Source organism: Gekko japonicus, unplaced genomic scaffold, assembly GCF_001447785.1.
Source record: "Gekko japonicus isolate JY-2015 unplaced genomic scaffold, Gekko_japonicus_V1.1 scaffold664, whole genome shotgun sequence".
NCBI lineage: Eukaryota > Metazoa > Chordata > Lepidosauria > Squamata > Gekkonidae > Gekko > Gekko japonicus.
In genome coordinates, this window is record NW_015166441.1 from 271526 (window position 1) to 282998 (window position 11473).

An 11473-nucleotide genomic window follows, 5' to 3' on the forward strand; every position below is an offset into this window, starting at 1 on the left:
CGGAGTGCGGATTTAGCGATCCGGACTCACGGGGGCAACTTGGCTATTAGATATATAGATAATATTAGCATCTTTTAATGTTGGATTGTTTTATATGGTTTTAGGATCATTTAAATTGTCTATTCGTTGTTTTTATTCCTTTGTAAGCCGCCCTGAGCCGGCTTCGGCTGGGAGGGTGGGGTATAAATCTCATAATAAATAAATAAATAAATAGGAAAAGCTGATTTTAGAGGGATAATAGGAATCAGAGAAGTAGGATGGTGCTACTTAATCCCTTTCCTGCTCGCCTTTCCTCATTCTAAGTCACCTACCCTCTGTAGCTTTTCCACTACAGTTAAATGTATTACAGATCAGTATATCACAGAACTTCAATTTGGTTTTTGGAAATAAATGTACTGTATTTACCTCAATCATGATGGCTTCGTTCCAGTCTGGAATGCTACCATTTTCAGTTCAAAGTGATCGGAAGCACTTGGGGTGGGGGGGGGGAATGAAAGAAAAACTATATATGATTTCACCATTAGATTACATTGTCAATGTTGCTTTCCTCCCCCACAGTTTCAAACAGTCATGTCTGTGCTAAAACCCCACTTATGCAATGGGGTGGTGGAGCAAAGGGCCTGTATTAATAAATAAAGAGCAAAAAAATTGTTATAAACTGGAAGAATTAAACCAAACACAAAATTAAAATTTCCATTATCTTCTCACAGAATGCTATAATAAAACGGAAGCCAAGTAAACTCTAAAACAAATGTCTGTTTACTATCATCCAGGTTGTGTAAATTCAGAGTAATTCTCCTGTAATCACTCAGATGTGCTGCCAAATTCCATGCATATTTATTCAGAAATAAGTATTACGATTTCCTAATAAGTGAGTTAAGGATTGCAGCCTCAGTAGGAACCAAGATCTACTGAGTCTACTGAATCTGTTTAAGAAAAAGTACACAGCTGTTATTACAAAATTCCAGAAGCTTTTCTACAATATCATATGTTTGAGAAGGTCATCAGAATGTTTGAGAAGGTCATCGGTTTCTGTGGAACTTTACAGTGGCTACACTATACATACTTTCTTGGATGTGAACTCAATGTGGCTTCTAGACAAATTTGCATTAGACATGTACAAGCGGGGAACAATATCAAAAAGGCTGAAAGCTTCAGTCTTCAAATGGCCAATTCATTTATTTGGAACTTTATTTTTGGAAGTATATAAGACAAGGTTAACTTATAGTTAGAGCCTACACTGTCATTTTGTGGCAGTGACCACTATGCTCTCTTCAAATCCCAAAAGTGCTTGGAGGTTCAGCATAACTGAGGGCCTCTAAATTACATGGACAATTACTCTCTCATTTGCCAGGGTTGCAGTACTGCTCCAATGTACATCATACTGGATGGTGCAGAGCAGCGACTAATGTTCCTGCTGCTCATTCTCCAGCTTTTCAGATTAGAAGCAATTTCAGCTCAAGGGTTAGTTATCACCCTGACCCTCCTGCCTGAAGCAAAACTTTCTGAAACAAAAGAGCTGCCCAGGCTTGTGGGAATGAGATGCATACAGATTTCTGTCCCATCCTCCACAAGTTCTTCTGGCCAAAAGCTTCCTCTTTCCACATTGTCATTTTTGTCACTTGTTTGTCCCTATTGCTTCAGGGTCCCCCCCCCGCTCCCATTTCTTTTGCTCTCTCTAGTAGTCCCAGAGGGAATAAACCACATGTGGAAAGGGGGGGGGAGATCCAAAGCAATAGGGACAAACGAGTGACAAAAATGACAGTGTGAGAGAGTGGCTTTTTGTACATTTAAGAGCAGAAAATCTTGCCTTCTCGGTCATTTCAGTATTGTAAAGGGGAAATCTGCCCGGCGCTGGGGAAAGCTAGAGCAAGAAAGAAAATGCGTGTGATAGCTTTTTAGTACCTGCACGTAATAGCTTTTCAGTAGCTGCCTCACCCACGCTGCTCGGGGCAATGTAGCAACTTCACTGTGCGATCCCACCCAGCGCAACATGACTTTCGGCTTCCTTGTAACAACCACATTAGTTTCAGTCCCTCGGACAGGGATTACCAACCTTAATGATTTACGACGAGACTCACAAAAGATCTCCCTTCATAACAAATCTCCCTCTCCCGTTTGCAGTTCTGATTATAGATGTAAACATTCACTCCATGCTTTCTGGCGAAATGAGCTCAGATCACGAAAACTTATGGTGAAAAATAACATAAAGGGCCACAAAACGCGTACAACTATAACTTTTAACGTTGCGACCCGCGACGCTGCGGTCTTCCGAGGTAATGGCTCTTTTCTCCCCACCGTCGCATTACCGGCCGTGGTCACCGTGAGCGCCCTCTAACGACTCTACAGGATCCCTCCACCCCCTCCTCCGCATACAAGTCACGCCCCCTCCCCCTTATCTCCTCCCTCTCGTCAGTCCCGCGGGTTGGTTTCCTGACACGGCAACAGCCGCGCCTCCTCCTTGTCTCGCGCTGCCTTATTCAGGCCTCGCCCATTCCGGGCGATCGCGCGTTCCTTCCCTCCCCTCTCCTCCCACCCCCGCCCGCACGACCGGCGTTCGCTCTAGTGGGCTGTTTGGCATCTTACCGGCTCCCAAGATGGCGTCCATCATGGAGGGCCCGCTGAGTAAATGGACCAACGTAATGAAAGGCTGGCAGTACCGCTGGTTCGTGCTCGACTACAACGCGGGGCTGCTCTCCTACTATACGGTGCGTGAAGGAGGGGCCCGCGCTGGGACAAATGGGGGTGGGGGGGAGCGGTGTGTCAGGCCGACCGCTTGCCAGGGGTAGGAGGTGGGGGCTTCTGGGAGAGGGAGTGTCGTGATTTCAGGGAAGCCAATAAGGACGGGTAAGATTCTGTCGTAGCCAATAGGGAGGTACCCTTGGAAGATTAATGTAAAGGGGGCGTGGGGCGAGCAATATTGAAGTTATACGGCTACCGAAACGGGGGGGACGGGGGCAGAGCGGGACTGGAAAGGGTGAAAGGCCTGGTCTTTAGATGGTGCTAAATGCCATTTAGTTTATGGCAGGGGCACGGATTATCCAACATCGAATCGCATTTTTAGGATGGAGCGTGAAAACGGCTTTCTAGTTTGAGGAAATTGGTTTTGGGATAAGAGGTGGATTTATCCCATTGTTAAGGTTGGCAGAATTACGCTAGCATAGGGTTGTGTTTGAGGTTAGGGACTGATCAACAAAGGTAGTTTTAGAACTTTCTTCGGGAATGGGAGATACCGCAGTTGAGAACCTGTCTTCCAGTTTGTCAGATTGTGGCTGTAGTCTGTGTTGGTTTACTTGAGAGGAAGTCTCATTGACTAAGCTGGTTCTGAGTAAACAAGTGCAGAATAGGGTTGCCCATCAGTGTCATGTTTCTTGTAATTATGATATTCTCAGCTTGCAGTCTGTGAAGTATTAAATAAAGCCTAAGAATTGTCTATTTAGTGCACTGCTCTGTTTGCAAGGATGTTGAGGCAGAAATCAATAGGGAGCTCACAAACAGCATGTGGTGGGGAAAACAACCTGGGTTGGTTCCCAGTATTTAGTGATAAATACTTAGTTTATATTTACATTAAGCCACTTACATTCTGTCTCTCTTTTGAGGGACAAGATAAACATTAGGGTAAATAACCCCAGCATTTAAAACGACAGTTGGGGGTTTAAAAACAAAGCTTGAATAGGTCTGGTTCAGTTGCTTAAAATTCCTTTATGTAGTTATTTGTGATAGCAGGAGGTTTTTCAGGGAAATATCTGAAGGGGAAATGTCTTACTAATGTGTCATTTAATCCATACTTATTGTGTACTTTTAAATTTTAGTACTATAAAAGGTTAAACAGCTGCTCTTCATTATTCAGAGCCTGCCTTAGCCTTTTTGCCAACCATACTTCATGCCATGGCTGATGTTGCTCTCTACTATACTTTTCAGTGTATGCCTCTTGAGGTGGAATAGCCAGCCCCGTACTGAACGCATTATGCAAAGTATGATTGCACCCTTAATTTATAAACGGTCATAACAATACCAGTTTCATTTTTTGTCTGTAGTAAATAGTTCCTAATACCCTTTTTGAGTACTTCATAAATGCTGTCATGAGCTGCAGTCTTCTGGGAGCAATCCAAAAGATCAGTCTACTGAGTAGAAAGGATAGGATTGGCTGATTGCATTTTAAAAATAAGATGGATGTGACATCTTTTTCTCTAGATAAGGTCATGTATGATATTGCTGTAATATGTTATCACATGGTTGGTTAAGTTCTAATATGTGGAGAGAATGCTGTTTTCGGTTTGAAGAACTGAGGGTCAGAGCAGTGTTACAAGTGCCCTCCTTCTCTGAGCAGTGAGAAGCTTCAAAGGGCTGGCAGTTATTTAAGTTCATTCCCTTTGAAGGGGAGAGCAGTGAGATTTAGGGTGTTTTTGTAGTCAGTTCTGTAATTGCTTTATTTCAAAATATACAGGTAGAGCAAAGATAGAGGCATTGACATTCCTCCATGGCAATAATTCAGTACCCTACATCCTCAGTGTTCCTGCACGTCTCACTGTCCCTTTCAGCACTGTCCCTTTCAGCAAACTGCTCTTCCTTTTCACAGACACATATCTGTCCGCTCCATTCACCTAAGTGAGACGTCATTTCCTCCCCCAAGTCCTGATGAGTTGCTTGAACAGAACTAGTAATGCTATCATTAAGCATTGCTACCAGAAGACATATAACCAGGGCATGGAGGCCAAGGCTGTCCCCCATGGTTGCCTCCAGCACCGGTATTACTATCTCTAAACGTGGAGTTTTCCTTTAGTTACCATGACTGATATCCATTAATGGACCTAATCTCCATGATAAATGCTGGAATAATTTTTTAAGTCTATATGGTACCACTGAACTCCTTGTTTTATTCTGCAGCTACAGGTTAACATGACTACCCATCTGGAATTGCCTTCCATGAATTTGTCTAATATCTTTTTAAAGCCATCTAAGGCAGTAGCCATCACTGTATCCCATGGCAATGAGGCTGATTATCTGTGTGAAGAAGCACTTCCTGTTCTGTCTTGAATTACTGCCCGTAGCTTCATTGCCACCAAGTTTATGTTTTCTCCATTTTCTCTATTCCATGCACAATTTTATAAACCTCTCTCATGTCATCTTTTCTAAACTAGATTATTAAACTCCCTTTCTTTTACAAAAGTGCCCTAACTCCTAATCAGTGTTCCCTCTAAACTGAGTTTGTATGAGCTAGCTCCGTTTTTAGCCTCTAGTTCACAGATTTTTGTTTTAGCTCAGAAAGGATGGCTCCAGAGCAAACTAATTTATGCAGTAGTCAACTCACTCACTCACAACTTTAATGCCAGTAGCTCACAAATTTTTATTTGCTCACAGTTTAATTTTTGCTCACAAGACTCCACAGCTTAGAGGGAACATTGCTCCTAATCATTCTGGGTTGCCCTTTTCTGTACTTTCCCCATCATCATAATAGCTTTCTCAAGATACAATTTTAGAATTGTGCAAAAGGCAACAAATTAACGTGCAAATACAATAGGCTTATATAAATTTGTGTGGCTTGCCTACGAGTGGCCATTGATATTGGTTTTTAAGTACAGAACTCTAAATGCATGTAGCAGCCATGTCATAGTGTACTATGGAGAACAGAGAAGTTCCTGCCTCAGAACTGTGAGCTTCCAGCTCCTAGACTTCATTGTTTAGATGAGAAGACAGCTCCCATGAATGAGGACAATGACCCAAGCCATTCCTAACCTGATTTTAAAGCAGTGGACTATCCTTTACTGTCTTGTTTGTGTTTCATTTCTGTTTGTCCCTAGGAAATTGTAATTTCACAAGAAGGTACAAATATTTGTTGTTTTTATTAGAAGAGAGAGATTCAAGAAAGGCAATCTAGGCCATAACCTGTCTATGTCAGCATAGAACAATAGAAATGTTAATTGCCAGGATCTTTTCTTCTTTATTGCAGACAGCTGTTCATCATTTCATTAGAACAGCTTCCTGTCAGTTTGAGGAACAATTAAAGACTGGGATAGGGAAAGCTAGGCAAAGTTTGCCTTACTGGGAAGTCTCTTTTTGTTAGGCACAGAAATGTAAAATCAGAGAACACAATTGCTGGCTTATATATGACTTCCTGCTATTGTTCTCCAACACTTTGCAAAGTTGTAGCAGAACAGAAAAACAAGTATCCTTATATAAACCTCATGAATGAGGTCACTGCATTCCAGTCTCATCTAATGTGCTGGGCTCTTTCTTGTAGTAACCTGACACTTTGAGTGCATTCAAAACAAAGTTTTTGTGGGCTTGAGAGACAGACAACATAATGTGTAGTGTACTAGGAAACCAGTAGTTCATTTTCAGCATTTGATTGTGCTTTGTGGCTGGTCTTAGTCTTTAGTAAATATTCTTAGATTTTATTCCTGAAAACAATACTCTATTTTTGTAACAAAGATAACCAAAAACATATGTAGAATAGAACAGTTTTATAATAGTAGTTAAAGGTTGTGATGGACAGGAGTCTGTTCTGCCCCTAAAGTGTGGAATCTGTTATTAAAGATAGAATTAGTAGGCACATTGATGAACAAAAGCTATTGAGAAAAATCAGCATGTAAGGGAAGATCTTGTCTCACTAACCTTTTAGTTCTTTGAGGGGGTGAGCAAGCATGTGGACAAGGTTGACCCAGTAGATGTTGTTTACCTTGACTTCCAGAAAGCTTTTGATAAAGTTCTTCATCAAAGGCTCCTAAGTAAACTCAGCAGTCTTGGGATAAGAGGACAAGTCCTTTTGTGGATTAAAAACTGGTTAATGAACAGGAAACAGAGAGTGTATAAATGGGCAGTTTTCACAGTGGAAGGTGGTAAGCAGTGGGGTACCACAGGGCTTGGCATTAGGTCTGGTGTTTTTTAACTTGTTCCTTAATCATTTGGAGTTGGGAGTAAGCAGTGAAATGGCTAAGTTTGCAGGTGACACTAAGTTGTTCAGAGCAGTGAAAACCAGGGAGGACTGTGAGGTGCTCCAGAGTGTGAGGCTAGGTGAGTGGGCATCAACATGGGAAATGAGGTTCAATATGGGCAAGTGCAACGTAATGCACATTGGAACCAAAAATCCCAACTATAAATACATGTTGATGGGGTCTGAACTGGTGGTAACCAAGAGAGAAGTCTTGGAGTCATGGTAGATAACTCACTCAAAATGTCGACTCAGTGTGCAACTGCAGTACAAAGGCAAATGCTATGCTGGGGGTTGTTAGGAAGGGGATTGAAAACAAATCAGCCAGTATCCTAATGCCCCTGTATAAATCTATGGTGTAGCCTCATTTGGAATACTGTGTACAGTTATTTTATTTTGATTTTGTTGGGAACATACAAAACTTTACACAGAGTTATAAATTAACAGGACGGATAACATATTGTATGAAAACTAGAATCAACCCCCCTCTTTCAATAACATGCAGTTCAACATATACATTCCGTTACTGAGAACATTTTAAATCTCATTTTCTAAAGGTTGCCTAATATTTAAAACTGAGAAAGAAAGTAATGAACCATACTATCACTCTTTAACATCCAAGGTCTCGAGAATCTTACTGTGTCAAAAATGGAGCCGGGAGATGTAGCACGGGTTTTGTGGTAAGAGATAATTGTCTGTCATGTATTTGCAGGAAGGGAAACCATGTGCATACAAAGTTGGAGTGTGGTGTACAGTTCTGATCACTGCACCTCAAAAAGGATACTGCAGCATTGGAAAAGGTGCAGAAAAGGGCAACTAAAATAATTAATGGGATGGAACACCTTCCTTATGAAGAAACGTTAAAGAAGTTAGAACTCTTTAGCTTGGGGAAACAAGGATTGAGGGGTGACATGATAGAGGTTTACAGAATTATGCATAGGATAGAGAAGGTGGAGAAAGAAGTACTTTTCTCCCTTACAGTAAAAGAACTCGTGGGCACTTGATGAAAATGATGAACAGTAAGTTTAGAACAGATAAAAGGAAGTACTTCTTTTCCCAAAGAGTAATTAACACATGGAATTCACTGCCACAGGAAGTGGTGGCATTTACAAGCATAGATAGCTTCAAGAGGGGACTGGATAAACATATGGAGCAGAGGTCCATCAGGGGCTATTAGCCACAAGGTATAGATGGAACACGATGTCTGGGGCAGTGATGCTCTGTATTCTTGGTGCTTGGGGGCCATTCTGGAGTTCTGGCCCCACTGGATGACCTGATGACACCTGGTTTTTGGCCACTGTGTGGCACAGAGTGTTGGACTGGATGGACCACTGGCCTGATCCAGCATGGCTTTTCTTATGTTCTTAACAGTCACTCAGCTGTTTCATGCCTGAGCCTATGGGTGTGCTGTTTTAGCATTCAATCACCTTTCAGAGGGGGAATGGAATGTTAGAAGGAAGCACAGCAGGAGTTAGTTCAGGTCTGCCTCAGGGAAAGTGCAGTGATAGTTGGGGTTTGCCTCAGTTGGAGAGCAGTTTGAAGGATAGGTCTGACTGGAAGTATGTCAGAGTTGGGTTAACTCTACCTCTGGGCGAGGACAGAGTACCTGGTTGTGAGGCCTGTCTCTCGTCATGAGCAGACCTTACACAGTTTAGTCTGACTCTTGGGAAAGGGCAAGCTGGTGTAAGTAAAATCGTATGTGTGAAGAGATCCAACCTAGTGGCCTGTTTGTATCTGTAAGGGAATTCATTTCAAACTATGCTCTTGAAGCCATAAACTAGCTTAAATTTATGTGCCTCGGCCAGGCTTCTTTGATTTTCTGGAGACTTGTGCTGCTAATCTGTTACTGTTGATCTCTTTTCTAAAAACAACATAGAAATCTTTGTTATTTACATACAACTGCCTCAGTGATCTCCATGTTCTTCTCACCACAAAACTTAACTTATAGCAGCAAACCCAAAGCCTTTACATTTGCTCCCCTAAGAACATCTTGTAACTGAGTGAAAGTTTTACAGTTCAAAACAAGCCTGGTTCCCCAGAGTCATAAGAGGCTGTGTGGGAACTTTCAGTTGTTAAAAAGAGCCTGTCGCAAATATTTGTGCAGTTTCATGGAGAGATACTTGTACTGAGAATGCCAGTTCTTCCTCTCTAGCATTTTAAATCTCAGCCCCTTCAACCTCACTGTGCAGATTCTCCATCTTTACAATTGTAAGGCAGGAAATAGACTCCCCCCCCCTCTTCCTGTAGTAAAGGTCTTTGCCGTGAATGGAAGGCTGGGCAAATGGGGAACTTTTTTCATCTATCAAGCTATTGTTGGGGGGAGGGCATATTGCTTCTGTGAAGCGGCTGCTCTGACTATTGTGTACAGTACAGTAGAGAACTGGTGGTTGTTGCATCCAAGAATGCTGAACACTGTAATGAGTGATGCATGTGGACTTCCCAGATAGTGCAAGCAGTTTGTTTTTTGCTTGTCATTTGGGCTAAGATTTTAAGTAACTGTGGCCCCGGTCACACGGGCCGGATATCGCGGGGGGGAGGCATGGCTAATTGCCCCAGCGCAGTTTGATCCATGATTATGTGATCCGATGCACTGGCGGCACACCACGGGTCCTTCCCTCGGCGCCGGTGGGTGAACGAGTGTGGCGATCACACGACGATCCTGCAGCGTGGCAAAGAAGCGGCACGGCGCAATCACACAAGCAATGGCTAGGCGTTGCTGCCATGACAAATGGGGTCATTTTTTTAAAGCCGAAATGGCGCTTTCGCTTTCCTCTTTGGGCACATGCGCCGTTGGGTGCTTGTGCCCATCTTCTGGAGACTTGGGGGGGGGAAACCTGTTTGCAAAGGGACATGGGCGGGCACCAGATGCCACAACCGGAAACGCGATCAGACACCAGCCCTTGCCCCGCGGTTTCCCGAAACTAGTACCTCGGAGGTACTAGTTTTTAACTCGGCATCTTCGGCGGGAAGCCTCGGGTTCGCCACGGGAGCTCTACGCTTCCCAGATGTTGTGGTGTGATCGTGCCCAGAAAATCCGCCTATCTTCCGTCTCTGTAGCGTGGCTAATGCTCCGTGTGACCGCAGCCTGTGAATAGCTTAAGAAACTCTCATTAGCCTGACGCATAAGAACTAAAGTCTGTACATGTACTGGTTTAACTTCAGTTAATCTATATTGAGTAACTTCAGAAATTTCAACCCCTGATTTCACCTGACCTTTCCCCTCTATGTTGAATAAAATATTTACTTAATTTTGAATTTTAAAACGTCTCAAGTGCAATTTTCAGTGGTTTAAGTTAAAGGGCGATCCGGACCCTTCCGTTCCTGGGCTGAGCCAGCAGTAAAATACCATACTGACATAGGGTGGGAGAGCCAAAGTTCTTCAGGAAAGAAGAAAACAGACCACTAGGGCTGCTCTGTCAGAAAGGGAAAGAAAAACTGAGGGAAAATCTTGCCTCTGAGAGAGGGAAGTAGAAGGGCCGTCATAACAGTGCTTGTCAGTATTTAGTTTTATTGCACTATTAGGCATTAAACCACAGAAGACAGGCAGTGACTCTGGCATCACAAGGAGATTTAAATAAGGATATATAGAGCTGGGTATCATCAGCATATTGATGACAGCGAACTCCAAAATGATGAATGATTTGTCTTAAGTATTTATTTATTTATTCAAATTTATACCCTGCCCTCCCAGCGAAGGCCGGCATATTCAGTTTTGCATAGTTTATGGAAAGCCCGGCAAGTGGGAGCCTTCTTGACCTCCTCAGGCAAAGCATTCCATAAGGTGGAGACCACAGTGTATGGGCTGTTGCCGATTTTGCCCATTTGCAGGTTAACACCTGCAGAAGACCCTGCTCAGATGAACAAAGCTGTCCTGACAGAGAAGAGGGAGAGAGGCGGTCTTGGAAATATGAGGGGTCAAGGCCATGGAGGGTTTATATGTGATAGCTAATACTTTAAATTGAGCCCAGTAACAAATGGGCAGCTAGTGGAGTGACTGCAGAATGGGAATAATATGTGCGCTTCCATCTAGCTCCCAATAACAGCCGAGTGTTGAATCTCCAAAGTCTCTAAAACAAATCCACATTCAAAGGTTAAAGCAAAATTTATTTCAAAGCGTTTGAAAGAAGCAGGAACAATAGAATTGTTAGGCATGGACACAAACCCCAAAGGGGACCATGATAAAGGGAATTGAACCAAACTGTAACCAATAGATCTCTTTCCCGCCGGCGCGAATAAGGTAGGCACAGGCAGGCAATTGCCTGAGAAGATAACAGTTTGCCTTTCTCAAAACAGGCCCTCGGTTCATAGACAATAGACACCACTAACGAGGTAGCAGATAACAGAGTTACTCCTTTACACACCAGCTGGGTAACCTTGAGTCGTTCCAGGCATCTAAGAAGCGGGAGGGTGCAGAATACAGAAGCGAAAGGAACGGGGGGGGGGAAGGGAACATACTCCAAGCAACATCACACTCAATGGCAGCTTGCTGACATACTGCCCCCCTGAAAATACACTTTACCCCCCATCTCCCGGAACCTCCCG

General features: G+C 43.2%; 1 protein-coding gene across 2 annotated transcripts in view; it reads left to right on the forward strand.

Annotated features, from left to right (window-relative positions):
- Positions 1-2535: 2535 nt before the first annotated feature.
- The window catches only part of OSBPL9 (oxysterol binding protein like 9), a 128816-nt gene continuing 119878 nt past the window's right edge, over positions 2536-11473 (forward strand). For both annotated transcript variants that reach the window (XM_015411975.1, XM_015411976.1), the window contains exon 1: positions 2536-2708. In XM_015411975.1, coding sequence (XP_015267461.1) covers positions 2598-2708 — 111 coding nt within the window. In that variant the 5' untranslated portion in view covers positions 2536-2597. The remainder of the gene's footprint in view (positions 2709-11473) is intronic.